This window comes from Bidens hawaiensis, unplaced genomic scaffold (assembly GCF_021521415.1).
Source record: "Bidens hawaiensis isolate Kalapana, Puna unplaced genomic scaffold, B.hawaiensis_p1.1 tig00008100_1, whole genome shotgun sequence".
In the NCBI taxonomy this organism is placed as follows: Eukaryota; Viridiplantae; Streptophyta; class Magnoliopsida; order Asterales; family Asteraceae; genus Bidens; species Bidens hawaiensis.
The window spans coordinates 589,015-606,794 of NW_027491574.1; the positions used below are offsets into that span (position 1 = coordinate 589,015).

The 17,780-nt window shown below is 42.6% G+C and overlaps 1 protein-coding gene across 1 annotated transcript; it reads left to right on the top strand.

Moving 5' to 3' along the window:
• Window positions 1–10,280: 10,280 nt before the first annotated feature.
• LOC143637044 (uncharacterized) lies at window positions 10,281–17,557 on the top strand. Its single transcript, XM_077104515.1, has 13 exons — window positions 10,281–10,531; window positions 11,226–11,301; window positions 11,436–11,525; window positions 11,611–11,655; window positions 12,695–12,775; window positions 12,853–12,940; window positions 13,023–13,075; window positions 13,633–13,743; window positions 13,808–13,944; window positions 14,032–14,071; window positions 14,896–14,958; window positions 15,071–15,258; window positions 17,016–17,557. The coding sequence occupies exons 1-13, from the start codon at window positions 10,281–10,283 to the stop codon at window positions 17,482–17,484; spliced, it is 1,692 nt and encodes a 563-aa protein (XP_076960630.1). The 3' UTR covers window positions 17,485–17,557.
• Window positions 17,558–17,780: the final 223 nt, after the last annotated feature.

The following is a 17,780-nucleotide window of genomic DNA, read 5'->3' on the forward strand; positions in this document are numbered from 1 at the left end:
TTCGCGCGTGGAAGAGGGAGTTTTTCTTCATATCCGCCCGCGCCATCCCCATTGCTATGAAATTCAAGAATGGGCAGGCCCTTCCCAGCCTTCACGCTTCCAGCTACCAGGAGGCGGAATGGTTTGCCCAGATATCTCGGGTCCAATCTCCGGTTTACCGGTTTGCGGAGTCCGGGATGGTAATGCTGGGGATGAGCCGGGTGTAGAAGGAGGCTGATGCGCACAAGATTCCGATCGTCCTCGAATACGGTTCGAACTCTGTTCCTTACGGTATGCCTTTTTCCCTTTTGTTGATTTTGATTTTCTTCTAACTTTTTTCCTGTTTATTTCAGAGGGGAACGACCTGCAGTCGCTCCTGAACCCGCGGGAGGCTGACGGTCCCGCACGGATGGGTACTCGCGCTCTAGATGAGAACGAGTTGCCCATCCTCGAACAAATGGCGGATCGGTTCGTGGAGGTCTATCCGCTAGGCCATGATATCCTCAGTGCCCGTCGGCCAGGTAAGGCGCTCTTCGCCCCTCGACCTCTCAATGCTGAAACCTCTGCTGGAATTCCTCTAATCGTATGTTCTGATGAGGAATCCGCAGATGGTCCTCCGTTGGTGCGGAAGAAGAAGGCTGCCGGCGGGAAAGGAAAAGAGAAGGTGGCCTCCACTGCCGATCCGGTGGCTCTGTCTGACTCGGAGACGGAGAGCGAAGAGGTGGCGGGGAATCCCGGTGGTGGTAAGACCACAGCTCCGGAGGTTGCGACTGTCCCCTCCGGAGAGCCAAAGAAGACGACGGTGACCGGCGCAAAGAGGCCGGCTCCATCGGGTCCGTCCCCGCCTCTCCGTACCTTTAGGCTCAAGAAAACCCGTAAGTACAACTCTCTTAGCTTTTATCTTCATAGTTTAATCCTTAGTCTTTTAACACTTTTCTTCTTTACGCAGGCGTGGATGTTGGCGCATTCCAGGGTGAGGGGCCGAGTATTACCTCTTCGACAATGACGGTAGGCTTGGTCAGCCTACCTGAGGCGTCGACCCAGGCGCCTGCGCCTGCTTACGCTGGTTCAGTTGCTCATTCTGAGCCGACTGTTCCAGCCGAGATGACGTCACCGCCGGCTGTGAGTGCGATTTTTACAGCATTCTTCACAGAGCCGGCGGTTACTTTTGCCGCGGATTCTGGGGCAGCGACCGCGGCGGCGACCACGGCGGCTGCTACCATGCCCCGTCATCGGCAACGACGGCCGGTCCCTCAGGTACGCGTGGGGCTTCTCGCATCTTTCCGCCACCTTCCCATCTGCCTGACCTCTTGGATGGATTTCCATTGGGTTCAGGTGATGGGTTCGGCGGCTATCGGCCTGTAATTGACCCTACAGGTGCGTAGGGTTCTTTTGGCCCATTTTTCTATATATATTTTATCATCTTTTCCTAACTGCTTTTGTTTTCTGCAGTGTCGGATTCCAATGAAGTGTATGTTCCGCGATGGAACATACGCCGAGGAACAACCCTTCGTACCCCTGTGGAGTGCGTGGAATGGGCTCGCCACGCTGCTCCCCATAGTGCGTTGGGGGAAGCCATGGCTAGCTACCAGGAGGGTAGGCTAACCAACGAGCTTCGGGTTCTCCAAGCCCGGATGCAGCCGCGCGTCGAGCTACTTTGTCGTGAAAACGACAAGTTGAAAGCAGCTCGCGCCAAGGAAGTATCTCAAGCGCGGGCTCTTCGGGAGGAGAACCAAAAGCTGTCCGCAGCTGCTGCGGAGAAGGAGAAGGCCTTCAAGGCCCTCGAGGTTGAGGTTCAAGCGCGACTCGAGGCCCGCTCCAAGGCTGCCCAAGCTGTTAACGAACAGCTTCGGCTGGCTAAGGAGACTGCGAGGAACGCAACCGAGAGGGCCACCAAGGCTGAAGCCGTTGCTGAGCCTTTGCGTGTGGAGAATGAGGAGCTCAAGGCCAAATTAGAGGCTCTCCAACGTGCTCATGATGCCTTGGCGATGGAAGATGCCAAGAAGCTCCAGGAGATCTTGGACCAGAGGGGCGTGCTTGACCATACCGAGCGGAAGCTTAAGGGCGTCGAAGAGGCTGCCGCAAAGGAAGTTCTACTTGCCAATCTTAACAAAAGCGAAGCCGAACGCGCCTGCACCCAAGCTCAAGCCGCCCTTCAAGAAGCTCTGGTTGCCAAGGAATGGCTTCTTCGAGAAGCGTTGTCTCAGGTAAGTCTATCTTCATGTCTTCACGCTTTTCTTTGTAAATAGGGTGTTGACACTTGTATATTTTCTTATGTAGGTTGTGCATCGGGTCTTCTCAGAGACATCCTACGACGATGCTATGAGCGCAGCCCTCAACGCTTCTCACGAGGATGGGGAACGGGTCGGCTTCCTGCTTGGTCTAGGGTTTGTTGAGAAAGGCGTCCCGCCATCCAACTTCCCTTTGTACAATGTAGATACTGAAGCCATATATGACCAAGCAGTAAATCAATACGCCGCCTTCCCGCATCCGGTGGTGGAGAAGGTGAATGAAATTGCTGCTGCTGATGATGGGCTGCCTATCCTTAAGGCTTTCCTTGAATAGCCACGCTCTACTGACGGCGCTGGTCCAAGTGGAAGTGGCCCTGAAGCCTGATCCTGAAGATCCCTTCCCGCTGCTAGGATAGATTTAGTTTGTATAGATTTACTTTCTTGTAGGCGGGTAGTCACCCGGCCATTCTTGTAACGAATATTTATGAAATGTAAATCTTTGTGCGGCTAAGACCGCTTGATTCATTGGATTCCTTGCTTTATAAACTTTATATGACTTGCATACTTTAGTTTAAATTAGCAATTTTCCAAGTGTTTAGGATAAGTTAACCTTTGAACGTGGTAGATAGGTGTGAAGTTTTGCTTCCTCTTCCGTGATTGTGCGGGTAGGACCGTCACTTGCACGTAGTAGGATGGCTAAACTTTACCATCTGACCTGCGTGTAGGTTTTCCTCATCTTTGAGGATAAGTTAACCTTTGAACGTGGTAGATAATCGGTGTGAAGTTTTGCTTCCTCCTTCGTGATTGTGCGGGTATGACCGTCACTTGCACTTAGTAGGATGGCTAAACTTTACCCATATCTGACCTGCGTGTTGGTTTTCCTCATCTTTGAGGATAAGTTAACCTTTGAACGTGGTAGATAATCGGTGTGAAGTTTTGCTTCCTCCTTCGTGATTGTGCGGGTATGACCGTCACTTGCACTTAGTAGGATGGCTAAACTTTACCCATATCTGACCTGCGTGTAGGTTTTCCTTATTTTTTTTTTTTTTTTTTAGGATAACCTTTGAACGTGGTAGATGATAGGTTGAAGTTTTGCTTCCTTGTTCGTGATTGTGCGGGTAAGACCGTCACTTGCACTTACAAGGATGGCTAAACTTTACTTACATCTACCTGCGTGTAGGTTTCCCTTAACGTTGTGTTTATGCGGGTTTTGCGGCTTTCCACACGTGACGACTTAGTTCTTCCCGTTTATGCGGTGAATACCGGTACCCGTGGGAAGTTCATAAGTATAAAGGTAAACACATTATGAAAGGAGAATCATTTCCATTAGAAGTGGCTCTAGGCCTTTTCTTTACAAGTTTTGGAATTGATCTACATATAACATTTGCGTAATTGAGCTCCATTCCATGTTCTTGGGATGGGAGTGCCATCGAGCCTTTCGAGCCGGTATGCGCCCTTTCCAAGGACTTCTTTGATAATGTATGGCCCTTCCCAGATCTGGGCCAGCTTTCCCGGGCGCTCTTGGTTTGAAGCCTCGTTGTTACGCAGTATGTAGTCTCCTATATTGAAGTTGCAGAATTTTACCCGCGTGTTGTAGTACTTTTGCATTTGTCGTTTGTAGTTCTCTTCACGCACTGCGGCTAAGTCTCTGCGTTCCTCGGTTAGCATAAGATCCAACCGTCTTTCCGCATCATTGTCTTCTGGCTGAATCAAGACCCTTGGTGAGGGTAGACCAATTTCGACCGGGACCATGGCTTCAGTGCCATAAGTGAGGCTGAACGGGGTTTCTCCCGTACTGGCCTTCTTTAGCGTTCTGTTTGCCCAAAGGACGTGCGGAAGCTCGTCCACCCAGCCGGATCTGTGTTCCGATAGTCTCTTCTTGATGCCTTCGACGATGCTCTTATTTGCTCTTTCCACCTCACCATTACCTTGCGGGTGTGCCACTGAGGTAAAGGTGTGGGTGATTTGAAGTTTTTTTAGCCACTGTTGTAGCTTCTTGTCAGCAAAGTTGGTGCCGTTATCGCTCACCAAATTCTGTGGAAGTCCAAAACGACAAATAATAAATTCCCAAATAAATTTTTTGATATGTTTCGCGGTTGTTTGGGCTAAAGGTTTTGCTTCTATCCACTTGGTGAAGTAGTCGATGGCTACCACTAGGAACTTAACATTTCCTGCTGCTGTAGGAAATGGGCCTGTCACATCGATGGCCCACTTCTGAAATGGCCATGAAGAAGTGACTGGAACCAGTTCATTCTTCGGGCGGTGCGTGTTGGGTGCGTAAAGCTGGCAAGACCTGCATTTTCTGATGTATGCCAGTGCATCCGTATGCATCCCCGGCCAAAAGTATCCCGCGTTGTTTAGCTTGGCTACAACAGCGCGGGGACCTGCGTGTACTCCACAGATGCTTTCGTGTACTTCCCTTAGGAGGTAGTCAGCATCTTGGTTGTCCACGCATCTTAAGAGTGGGCCAAGAAAGTTACGTCTGTAAAGGATGTCATTGACGAGTTGATAATTCAGTGCTTTACAGCGTAGTTTTATTGCCTGTGTTTTTGATTCTGGTAGTGTTCCTGCCGCAAGGTAATTTATTATTGGTGTCATTCACGTTTCTGTACCGGTTTGGATGACACAAATTTCCTTGTGCGGGACTGATGGTGCTTCGAGGAGTTCAATGCGGATGTCCTTTCCCAAGTGGGTGAAGGCTAGTGATGCAAGCTTGCTTAACGCATCCGCAGATTTGTTTTCGCTGCGCTTGACGTGTATGACTTTACAATCATTAACACGCATAAGGGTTTTTGCCTGGGCGAGGTACAGGGCCATTGTGTCGTTCACAGCCGTGTACGTCCCATTTATTTGGTTGGCCACCAGCATGGAATCCACGTGGGCTTCCAAGTTTTTCACTCCCATCTTACGCGCAATTCTCAATCCGGCCAAGAATGCTTCATATTCGGCTTCGTTATTCGTACTTGGAAAATCCAACCGAATAGCGTAAGTATATTCTTGGCCTGCTGGGTTGGTTAATTTTAACCCTGCGCCTGAACCCTCGTTACTGGCTGCTCCATCAGTGTAGAGTCGCCAGACATCATTGATGTCCTGTGCTGGGGAGGGTTGAGCCTCCTCCTGGCACTCTTTCTCCCGCGAAGCGGGGACTTCTGCAATAAAATCGGCCAGGACCTGGCCTTTTATGGCTGGTCTTGGCTTGTACTTAATTGCATATTCTCCCAATTCAATTGCCCATTTGGCTAGACGTCCCGATAATTCGGGTTTGCCTAGAACGTTTGAGAGTTTGAAGTTGGTGAGAATGGTGATTGGGTGGCCCTGGAAATATCGTCTTAACCTGCGTGAAGCGTGTATAAGTGCTAAGACCAATTTTTCGAGGGTAGAGTACCGGGTTTCTACGTCTGTTAGTACACGGCTAACATAATAGATTGGCATCTGGATGCCTTTTCGTTCTATTAGCAGGACTGCCCCGGTTGCTCTATCTGTTGCGGAAAGGTATAGGATTAACTCCTCTCCCGCTTCTGGTGCTGTAAGTGTTGGGAGTTCGATCAGGCGTGACCGAATCTCCTGAAAAGCTGCTTCCGCTTCTGGTGTCCAGCGGAAGTGCGTTTTCTTTAAGCAGTTTCTCAATGTTGACACGAAAGGAAACGACTTATCCGCATGGTTTGCCAAAAAGCGATTAAGTGCGACTAGTCGTCCATTCAGTGTCTGAGCCTGTTTGATGGTGGTAGGTGATTCCATTTTAACAATGGCTTCGACCTTTTCAGGGTTCGCTCTGAAGCCATCTTTAGTAACAATGACTCCCAAGAACTTCCCTTCTTCCATCCCAAATGAACACTTGCTCGGGTTGAGCTTCATGTTTATCTTTCTGAGCGTGTTGAAAGTTTCTTCAATGTCTTTCAACATCGCTTCTGGCTCGGGGCTTTTGATGACCAAATCATCCATATAGACTTCCAAGTTTCTCCCGATTTGAGCATGAAACTCTTTGTCCATCAGTCGTTGGTACGTGGACCCTGCATTCTTAAGTCCGAATGGCATCATTTTATAACAAAATGTACCATCGGGCGTCCGAAATGCGGTTTTGTCCTGATCATCAACGGCCATGTGGATTTGATGGTACCCCTTGTACGCGTCCAGGAAGCATTTAAGGCGGAATGGTGCCAACGAATCCACCTTAAGATCAATTTCGGGTAACGGATAACAATATTTGGGGCATGCTTTGTTCAAATCTTTGAAATCTATGCACATGCGCCATTGTTTGTCATTCTTCGGTACCATTACGGGATTTGCAACCCAAGTTTGATACCTACTAACGCGTAAGATGCCTGCGTCAAGAAGTTCCTTGACTTGGGTTCTACACGCGTTAGTTTGTTCTGGCCCCATTACTCTACGCTTTTGTACGATCGGTGTGACAGCCGGATCGCATTTGAGCTTATGCTCTGCCTTACTCCGGGGTACACCAGTCATGTCAGCTGGTGTCCACGCGAAGATGTCGGCGTTCCTTTGTAATAAGCGCTTAAGTAAGTTGCGAGTGGGATCAACAATTGTTGGGCCAATGGTAACGGCCTGGTCAGGGTACTTGCCATTGAAGGCCCATCTTTCTGGTTCGGTGATGGTTGGTTTAGCCATCTTTGGTTTGGGTTTAGATGAGACAGATGCGATGCATACCTGGGGAATGCCGGTGATCATCGCTACACCCTCAGCTGTTGGCCATCCCATCATGCCGTGGACTGAGGATACCACGGCGTTGAATCTTGCCATCCCGTCTCTCCCGAAGAGAATGTCGTATGTGTGGTGTGGCTTCCTCATCACGACAAAATCTACATCCTCTGTGCGGGAGTGTTTTCCATCTGTAAGAGTGACGGGGAAAGATAGGATACCCAGGGAGGTGCTTGTGCTGCCATCAAACCCTTCCATCGAGGCGCAGATCGTCTCCAGGCGCTCCTTGTCTTCGTCATCTAGCTTGTCGAAGAACTGCCTGTACATCACCGTTGACGAGGCGCCGTTGTCAGCAAGAGTGCGAGAAGTGATGTAGTGCCCCAGCTGGCTTTTTATGACGATAGGGCCTTCTTTGCTGGGTCCTCCTGGCACTCGCGGGAAGCGAACCTCAGCTTCCTTCCATGCGCATGGTTCTGGCGTTCGCCTTTTTCTTCCTCTGATGTTGCCATGAACCATGTTGATGCTGATGTCGACGGGCTTTCGTCCGTTGCCCCGGTACCGGTTGTCGTTCCGTCCTCCCTTCTTGATTGATGCCACCAGGTGTGCCAATCTTCCATCCTTGACGAATGCTTCGACAATGTCTTTCAAGGATGTACACTCTTCCGTACCATGACCTTTGGTCCCGTGGAAGTCACAGGATTTGCTCTGATCCGCATTAGGTCGGTGCCGGATCGCTGGAGCTTTTGGCCACTGTAGCTTTTCAGTGGCAAAAATTTCTGTGACGCTTTTGGTGAGTGGCGTCCACCGGTGCTTTTGGCTTGAAGGGTGTGTGTGACTTCTTCCGCCAACAAGAGGGCGAGAGCTGGATGAGGTGTCAAAGTTTACCCTTGACTGCCAAATACCTAGCTTCCGTTTCTTGTTCTGCCGGGCGATCCGGACATTGTTCTCTCTTGTCCTCTGCGTGTAGAGGTGTGTACTCTGGGGAAGATCCCTTCCCAGTTGCTTTTCCGTCTCGGCAAAGCGCTTTGCCGCCGTCATGATGGCATCCCATGTTGATGGCATGCCATCCTTACCCGTCAATGTGCGGATAAGTTCTGGGTATTCGGCGCCTTGGATGAAAGCGGCGCGAACCAGATCCTCACTTATGTTGCCGAGACTTAGCTTTTTGGAGTTGAAGCGGGTGATGAAGTCTAGTAAAGATTCATCCTCCTCTCTCACGCAGTTGAGGATCGTCCACTGCTCTTCAGTGTACTTCCTCTGTTGGCTGAAGTGCTGGCTGAACTTGTTCTGAAAGTCCGCCCAGTCATATATGTGGTGGATCGGTAAACGATCGAACCATGCCCTGGCCGCTCCGACCAGAGTCATCTGGAACATGTAGCACCACGTGGGTTCCGTCCAGTTGCTGACGGTAGCCCCCGCAATGAACCTGTTCAAATGGTCGTCTGGGTCGGATAGACCATCATAAGTGCCAATGTTGGACATCTGTTTGGCACTTCTCGGGGCGATTGCCTCCGCAATGTCCCTTGCGAATTTTGACTTTCCTGCATTTGTAGCAGTTGGTCTAAAGGTTTTGGAGAAGTCACGCGGGTTTCTCTCCGCAGTTGGTTTAAAAGCTTCCCCAAAATTCCTTTTTGGTTGGACGTCCGTTTCCTTACGCTTCCCTTTCGCCTTATGGCGAGGGTTTGCGTCGGTATCGGACTCCCTCTCGTCATCTGAGTACTCGCACTCACTGCTCATATTGAGGTGTTGGCGAGTACTGCCGAATTCGTCAGCCTGTTGAGCTGAACGCAAGCGTTCATCCAATTCGGCTTGGAATTCTCTTTGACGTGCCTCGGCCCACGCCTTCACTTGATCTAGTGTTTGGCGAGGGGCCCTTGTTCGTTTTTCCAACTGGGTGTCAGTGAACCCCAGTGGAGTATTTACTGCACTTGCCCCGGCTTGGGTAGTCGGGGTAGTGTTCGTAAGATTTGTGTAACCGCCGGTGTTCCCCCCAGTTGCTGGGGTTGTGGTTACCGGGGTTTCTTGGTCGGTTACTGGCCTTTGGACCGGAGTAACGTTAACCATTTCTTCAGAAATTTTGAAAAAACTAAAATAGTTCTAGCTTTTATGCACGGATGGCGCCAATGAAGAAACACTAAGTGAACCCTAGACAGATTATAGATAATCTGGGGGTTAAGTAATGTTTCCCACGGATGAGATCTAGCTGAGAAGGTTGTTCTTCAGGAGACCTGCAAAACAGACACCGTAAGCTCGTCACTGAGAAGGGGGGGGGTTCCTCCTTGTGACCACCCTCCGGCGTGAGAATCAGACTAGATTGCTCTGAATATAAGAGTATATTAAGAGATTGCTAGATAAGATTGAGATATCAGATGATCCTTACCATTCCAAGGTGTTGGAGTATTTATAGCCGAATGTAGGTTTCCAAGCAGGTACAGCCGGCTGAATAGTATTCATGTTCTACCAACAGTGGACGTATGCACAGGCCATGCTGGTTGGTGGATAGGTTACGGCCAACAGTAACAAGGTCGGCTGTATACTGTTCCTTTACTGCCGGCTACGCACTGTTCCACCAACTGTAGGCTGCGCACGTCCCCTCGTAAGGGTTGGTGAGTAGGCAGCGGCTAATAGTGACAAACAGTACTAGAGGGTGCTCCTCCTCGTATTGTTGTCGGTGAGCTGTCACCCTGTGATTAGTTCATGGGTTGCTCTGGTCAAACTGTCTGTTCCGTCCATACCTTAGTAGGTATAGTACGAAAGACCTTCCAGAAGCATACGGACTGGCTCATTTAGGCGGGAGTGTTCCCGCCTTGCTCATTCCTTCATGTGACAACTGAACTAACGAATGCCTTGTGCGTGTAGCCTTGCTGTTAGTGCGGGTAGCCTTCCCTGATGGCTTGTATCCGCAGCTGCGGGGACAGGCGGGGTACTTCACCATTGGGAGGCTTTCCCTGCGGGTACAGCTGGCGTACTGCGCGTAAGGTTCTTTGAGCATGGTGGGTCCTGCTGGAGCAGTTGGTCATCGCGCAGACGTCCCTGTTCAAGGTGAGTCTTGCGGGTCCAACTGGGCTCTGCTGGGACCTACCTCTTCACACATTATAAAAGTGTCTAATTTAAAAAAAAACCGTATAGACCTATACGACCAGTATAAGCCTATACAACTCGTATCGCTTAACACATACTGACACAACTTAGCCGGTGTAGTCCTAGCCATATTGACAAAAAGTGGTGTGGGAGAATGGTGTATAAGGATACTAATAATTAAATTAATTTAGAGGTGAAAACAATTTCCCGCCGAATGATTTAGGTTTCCCCAATTTGCGAGTTGTCGGTTCCAAACTATCCTCCTTTCCTTTTGTTTATATTATTATTATTATTATTATAGCGAAGAAAAAAAGGAAGTGTGCGAGTGGAACGATGTCGAATGCCATATGGATTGAGCTTGAAGCAGCCCAAGAAGAAGCCGAGGAAGAAGAAGCCGAAGAAGAAAGCGACACAGAGGATGATGAGTTGATTCCGTCACCTAGGGTTTTGAATGAGGATTTGGTAACTCAGTCCAATGATAAAAAGCCTAAATTGGACGTCGACTTGGATGATCTTGAAATCGACGGCTTAAATTGTCCCATTTGTACCCAACCATGGACTAATGGCGGACTTCATCAAATTTGGTATTAATTGAAAATACTTATTATTAATTACATATTTACATACTAAGTCAATGGTTTTATATTTGTTCGTTTGTGTTCATTTTCTTTTGTTCTTATATGTTTGTTTATATTTGTGAACTTTTCGTTTAGATTTTAAACAAACAAACACGAGCATGTTCATTCATTTTTTAAATGAATGAACATGAACACAAATATTTGCCGATTAAGTGTCCATGTTCTTGTTCGTTTAGAGTTAAATAAATAAACGAACACGAGCATGCCCTTGTTCGTGTTTCTTCGGTTCGTTTACATGCCTAAATATGGTTGTCACAGTTACTAGTAATATGTAAAAATTTGTTGTATTTTAATATACATGACTGCATGTTAAGTTGATTTATTTTAATAATCGTAACTATGACCTACCGGATGAGAATCAGCCATAATTGTACTTTGATCAATGATAATCTTAACTTTCACAATGATGATTAAGCATGAAATGGAGAAACGCACAAGCGAAACCGACTATAAATCATATGTAAATTGAGTGTAATATGTATAATGATTATGTTATCGAGATTGTTACCAGCAACAAAAGTAAAGTTAGGATTATTATCGTCAAATATGGTTAAGATTATTAGAATCCAATTTTTATGCATTCTCGTCAGCTGCGTGTGTTTTGGGGAAATTGAAGTATTTGATTTTAACTCTTGTGCAGTTGTCTTCCTTGTGGGCACATATATGGATTGTCATGTATAAAGAAGTGGATTCGACAACAGTCAAGTGGCGGAAAGGTTTGTCTGTCATCAGCTGTGTATATTTTATTTAAATAGTGTGTTAAATGTGTAAAATTTTATAAATCATCTTAGAAAAATTCTCACTGGTTTTGATAAATTTTAAAAGTCTTGTAATCTAAAATTGTTTCCAGTGTCCCCAATGCAACAAAAGATGTACATTGAAAGATGTTAGAGTACTTTATGCAGAGCGGCTTTGCGTTCTTGATGCAGAGTTACAAAAGGTAAGCTTTTTGGTGTGTAAGAGTAGGAGATAGCATGTTTTTTATCGTATATCTGCTACTAAAGAACCCTTTTCTTTGCTTGCAGCAAGTGCATTCACTCGAAGCTAAATGTGCCTCTCTTGAGCAGAAGGTGGTATGACACTATAACTTACCTGAAGCGAAATATGTGATTAGAGTTTTTCTTTTTCCAAATTATCTAATTTGGAACATATGCATGGACTATTTCAATGCCAGAGTGATATAGTAATATGTCTAGGTAGATTTTATTACATGCAGATTTTGGTGTAAACCAATATAATGCTAGCTTTTGATTGCCTGTGTAAAGTCATTAGAAATACATTACGTGCCAAATCGTAGGCCAAGTTTTCTTACCAACCAATTTCAGACCTGATATATGTAATATGTTATGTTGTACACAATAAAGACAAATATGAATTCGTGCTTGTTTGAAGGTAGTACATTACTGTTTGAATTCTGCATTACCCGATCTAACTGAATAGCTGATCAAATATTATATCAGTCTTAAAAATTCATTCATCTTTTGTCTTTGTAATAAATGCTGTTATAAATTATTGGAGGATGGATTACTGATAATATCACCTTCTCAGGATACCTTTTCTAACCTTGCATATTATGCATGTGTGTATATTTATATGCGTCTGTGTGTGTGTGTATATACATATGAATATGTATGTGTGTGTGTGACTACAAAACACTAAATTATTGATAAAACGAAAACAACAAATATATTCGTTTATTTTTTAATCAATGCTTCACATTTTTAATTTTGTACTTCTTAAATCACATGTGTATGTCATAAACACAAAATCACCAAACTAATTTGTTCATATGTTATTTAGAGTCTAACAGCTTACCTAAATATGTTTTAAGTTATGTGTAGGTGAAATGATCTTCACATGACTTCACATTTATCGATTCTATATAATTAATCGAAATTTTGTTAATTTTTATTTTTTGAATTTTAGGAGAGATGAATGAACATTTAATTTCAATCATTTTCTCATATTTAAAATAATTTTAATATTGAAAAAATGAATAATTTATTTTGTCATGCGTGTTTTTGCAAAAAACTGTGTACTGTCCAGAATGTTTGCTTCTATATGTGTGTGTGTGCGTATTCTGAAGATTGTGTGTCGTTTTCCTAGCAGAATGCTGAGTGCTGCAAGAAAGAAGCTGAAGCCCAGGAAAGAGAAGCTGATTTGCATCTTAAAGTGAAGAAGCTAACCGAGGCATGTCTTTATACTATTTATGTTTTAAGCTGATTGTAGGTTTCTGATGCATGTTATTTAAACATAAACTTATGCAGAAAACAAAATATTTAGAGACTTTGCTAAAGAGAGAAAGAGAGTCATCCATCAGTAATCCGGGCTATCAAAGAGGACTAATAAACGGTAGTACAGTACCATTATAATATTTTAACTATTTATGTTTTTGTTGATCTATGATCTTACTGGAAAGCTATTTGTTTGGACACAGACATAGGCACTGGGTTTGGGAGTGAAGTTTGTTCAGGAGTATTCACACTACAAGTAAGTATTCACCGCGTGCTTTCACTTTTTAAAATAATAATGCAAGTGAACTCTATGCCTTTTAATTTTTTTTAATTAATTCATTGTTGTATTATCTATATTCATTAATCGAGCTGCTGCAAAAGGGTTTCTGTGGCTTTTAATTTTTTTAGAGTTAATTACACAGAATGTCCCTGTTGTTTGATTAAGGTAACATTTGGGTATAAATTTTCAAAAGTTGCATGTTGAGGTTTCTGGTTTTAATTTTGTTTCGAGTTTGGGCATTAACACTAACTTATGTTACCTTTTCTTTTGAGTCTAGATAAAATGACCAAAAGTCAACGGAAGCTAGTGTCAATACGAAAACTTGAAAATTAAAACCTCAACTCCCATACATCTTTCCAAAGTTGGTACCCAGGCCTGTTATTTTGTCTATACTACAGGGACCATTTGTGTAATTAACACATTTTTTGAGTAAAAAATTCAAATAGTCCCCAATAATCAATTGCTTGATAAATTACATAGTTCATATTATGAGTTAAGGTATAAATAAACTAATTATAATATTATTATTCTAGAGAGAGTTCCAGGTAGACGGAGGTCGATATTTTGACTTGGATGCTTCCGGTCAACTTATGATAGTAGCTCGAAGGCTAAACGGATTGGGAGGAACGAGTGTACTCTCAAAAGTAAGTTTAAATATTACGCCCGAATATGCATTTGTGGTTATTTACCTCAACATTTTACATTCAGATAAGTTTGGTAGCTCCAAATGAAAGAGAAGATATTCATCTTCCCGCGAATACAAAAGCTGTTCGGGCTCTTTGTGTTAAACCTTGTACCAGACTTGCCCTTGTTGCTTCCTTGGGGAAGAAGTTATCAATTGTCAGGTGATAATGTTTTATTTTGTTTCTCTCAATCTAAATAGCTTTCTTGTTCTGAACAGAGTCTTTTCTTTTTGTTTGTGTTGACCTCAGTACAGAAAGCAACACCACCGTTCTTACATGTGATTTGCCAGTAAGTTCCCTTTTCATATAAGGAATTCATTTATGGTTTTAAAAGCTTTGAATCAAAATCTTTTATTAACATAGGATAACCAGTAAACGCAACCCCCCCCCCCCCCGGGGAAAAAAATACAAAAGAATGCTTTTATAAATATGACTCTGTTTTTAATAATTTATATCAAAATGCTGTGGAAAAAAATTATCACTTTTTTATAACAAAAACTTAACTAATGGTTGTTATTAGAGAAAAATTAAATCGGTTAAAAAAGTATATTGTTTAGTATAAGGGTCGAAATTCGAAAACAATGGAAACGAATGTAATACCGGTCTCGATAATACCGATACAGGTGTCTATATTATTCGTTCGACATCGGTTCAGTTCGTCATGGTACGGTAAGTCAGTAATGGCACTTGGTATAGTTTACGATACTGAAATATTTTTGGTTATTTAGAATAAAAAGTTGTTTTTATTAAATCCATACCGGAACGCTGAGAAAAAAATTAGCTACAACTGTGTGTTTAGTTTTTTTTTAAAATTAATTAACACAAATTATTAGAGAAAAATAAAATTACTAAAAGTTAAATGTGCTAAAGACGTTTATTATTTATATTATACTATAAAACGTGGAACTGAAATTTTGGAAAAAAAATATTTTTTTGAAACTACCGTTCATTGTTTTGTGACTTAACTGCTATTTGCTTTTTATATGTATATATAATAGCCATTGGGTGTGTCCAGACCGAAATATTGCTGTGAGGTGTTAACGCGTTATTATAGTTTTATGCTGGTTTTTCAACAGTTATGACTTCATTTGTATTCTGTTGATATCTCTATAGGCTCCTGCTTGGTCATGTTCATGGGATGTTGACAATTTACATTATGTTTATACAGGATTACAGGTATTTCCTATAACCTCTGACTAAGCCAAATTTTCTTTTTGTTTTTTTTTCAAGTTTGACTCGTTAGAGATAAAACAGTTTATGGTTTGTTTGTGCAACTGTGCATGTGCAGAACGGGATGGTTTTGGGATTTGACACACGTCAAACAAAGACTCCATTTGAAACCAGGACCGGGTTGTCTTGTAATCCCTTGCACACTTTGATCTCGGTGGAACCCGATTCATCAAATGGTTCAAGAACCCTTCTCACTGCTTCTCAAATTGGTATCTGTGAGTGGAACATCGGTAGCAGTGAAGAAAGGTAATTATAATGTTGTTTGCCTTTTGACGCTCTTAATATATAAAAACGTAGTTTTTAGAAACGATTTGAACCCGTATTGTTACCCATCTTGATGTTAATGGGTCGTGCTTGTGGGTTGACCAGTTAAGCCCAACACAAAACTGGAAAGTTGACACGCTGTAAGACACATAAACACGAGCATTACATGATTTTTTGTTGGTTGATGCTAGCACGGTATGTTTTAACTGGATATTTTGTGTATTTGTACTTCAAAATTACAATTTTACAACAAAAAGTACAAATGTATAGTTGGCACGTACAATTTTTTTTTAAATATAAACCGCTTAGGGGATGTAGACAAGCCAAGAGCCCGAGCTTGACTAGGCTTGAGCTCAGGTCGTTTAACTTATGAGAGTTTGTTTCGCGCTCTGTTTATCTAAATCTCAAGCTTGGTTAATGAGTAATTTTTTAAGCTTGTGCTTGGATTGTTTATGATTTATTAATTACTTTATTTATAATTTAATTATATAATTATTTTTATTTATATATATATAAATATATATATATTCAAGCTCAAGTTTGGCCCATCCATAAAATTTTGTATATAATAAAATAATGGTTATTAAATAAGGGAAAAGTTAAAATGCAAAGGGAGACAAAAATGAGAAGTGTGGGAAGGATTTGTGGCCATACAAAAACCCCTAAAAAATAATAAAAAAATCATAACTCAAAATATAAATAAAAAACGAAAAATTTAAAAAACCAAAATGTTTCCCAGTCCTTTCCGTTCCAAAAAAAAAAGAAAAAACCGGCCGGAAAGACACAATGCCGAAATAAACGAACCACACAATGATAAATAAAAAAAGACACAATATGTCACAAAATATAACACAATGTTGAGTATATAACACAATATCAAGAAAAATAAGACACAATGTCAAGGAGAAAAGACACAATTAATGGCGAAAATAAACAAAAAATACAATGATAAATAAAAAGACACAATGATCTTTTTTCCTCATTATGTCTTTTTCATTTATTTTTGTGAACGAGGAAGACGGTGGAAACATTTGTGTTTTTTACATTTTTTGTTTTTTTATTAAATTTTGAGTTATGATTTTTTTTTATTAATTTTCACTATTTTGTTTGAGGGTTTTTTTTATTAAATTTTGAGTTATGATTTTTTTTATTAATTTTCACTATTTTGTTTGAGGGGTTTTTTTTGTGGCCACAAATCCTTCTCATCCTTCTCATTTTTGTCCCCCTTTGTAGAATAACTTGACCCAATAAAATATAGTTAATGTTATATGAATAATAGGTTTGTTTAGGCTCTGGAGCCAGCTGGAGCTTGATGAGTGAAGCTCGGGCTCGGGCTCAGGCTCAAGCTTGTTTAAGCTCGGCTCAATTCGAGCCTTTTGCAAGCCGATCTTGAGTTGCTTGTGAGTGGCTTGGCTCGTCTACGCCCCTAAAATAGCTCTTTCTTTATATATATTCTAAAACCGTTTTAAAAAAATATGCTTTGTGGCATAAGTTAAAATAAACATGTGTAAAACCTAATGCTGGTTTCTATATTTTCTTTTTAGTTTTAGCATTAATACTTGATTACTTTGCTATGCCATAAAACATATTTTTGACCAGAAATTTAAAAATAAAAGGTCAACCAGCTGAACCTGAACATGACCTGTTTAGTAAAAATTGTTTGGGGGTTTGACCCCGAAACTGACCTGAACCTATTTATACTAAACCTAATCTTTTTGACTTTCTTATGCTTATTGAAGGCCATATTTGATTCCTGATTTGGAAAACGAAGGTCGGGTTTGCATATCCCTTGCACACTCAGGCGGTGATGACATTGTTGCTTCATTCCGTCCAAAGCTTGACATGTCAAGTCACATGTCCGTCTCTCAATCTCCCACCTTGTCATGTGGAGTTGAGGGATGTCATGTAGTTTACAAGAGGGGTGGGGCCCACAGTTATCACAAAACAGAGTCATTAGTAGCCGAAGTCGATAGCATTAGACTCCCAAAATGTAGCATTATAAACAAACCAAACCATAGTCCCATGTTTGTTACGGCAAATGAGGTAACCTCAGACTTGGTGTTGCATGATGTGTCCAAGTTGTCGGTGGTTCAGCGCCTTAAAACTCCAAAGAACCAGATTTGGGATGTCAAGTGCACACAGATATGGAACTCTTGTGTGATGGGGTGTTTGAGTGGTGATGTTGTGCAGCTTTTTACATCACCCTAATACTAATGCTATTAGTTAATTTTCATATTTTCTGTTTAGTCTATAAACTTGTGTTTTTTACATGATTTTGTATAAACTAGGAAATGGGTGTCATATGTAGCCAGTTTAATAAATATGCCGTGCATGGGTTAACATGTTTAAGTCATTTTAAATAGTGATGCGCTAAACGTAATCCTCCTGTCTCATTTTTAGCTGTACCCTCGCTACAAATTTCAGAAAAACACAGTTCAAACATTTTAGTTTTGTTTTGTTGGTTTTCTAGCATTCCAAAATGAAAAGCCTGTTGTAATGGATGT

Coding starts and splice junctions, on each gene's coding strand:
- LOC143637044 (XM_077104515.1), top strand. CDS start 10,281: ATGTCGAATGCCATATGGATTGAGCTTGAAGCAGCCCAAGAAGAAGCC. Junction 11,302..11,435: donor AACAGTCAAGTGGCGGAAAG/GTTTGTCTGTCA, acceptor AATTGTTTCCAG/TGTCCCCAATGCAACAAAAG. Junction 15,259..17,015: donor ATCGGTAGCAGTGAAGAAAG/GTAATTATAATG, acceptor TGCTTATTGAAG/GCCATATTTGATTCCTGATT.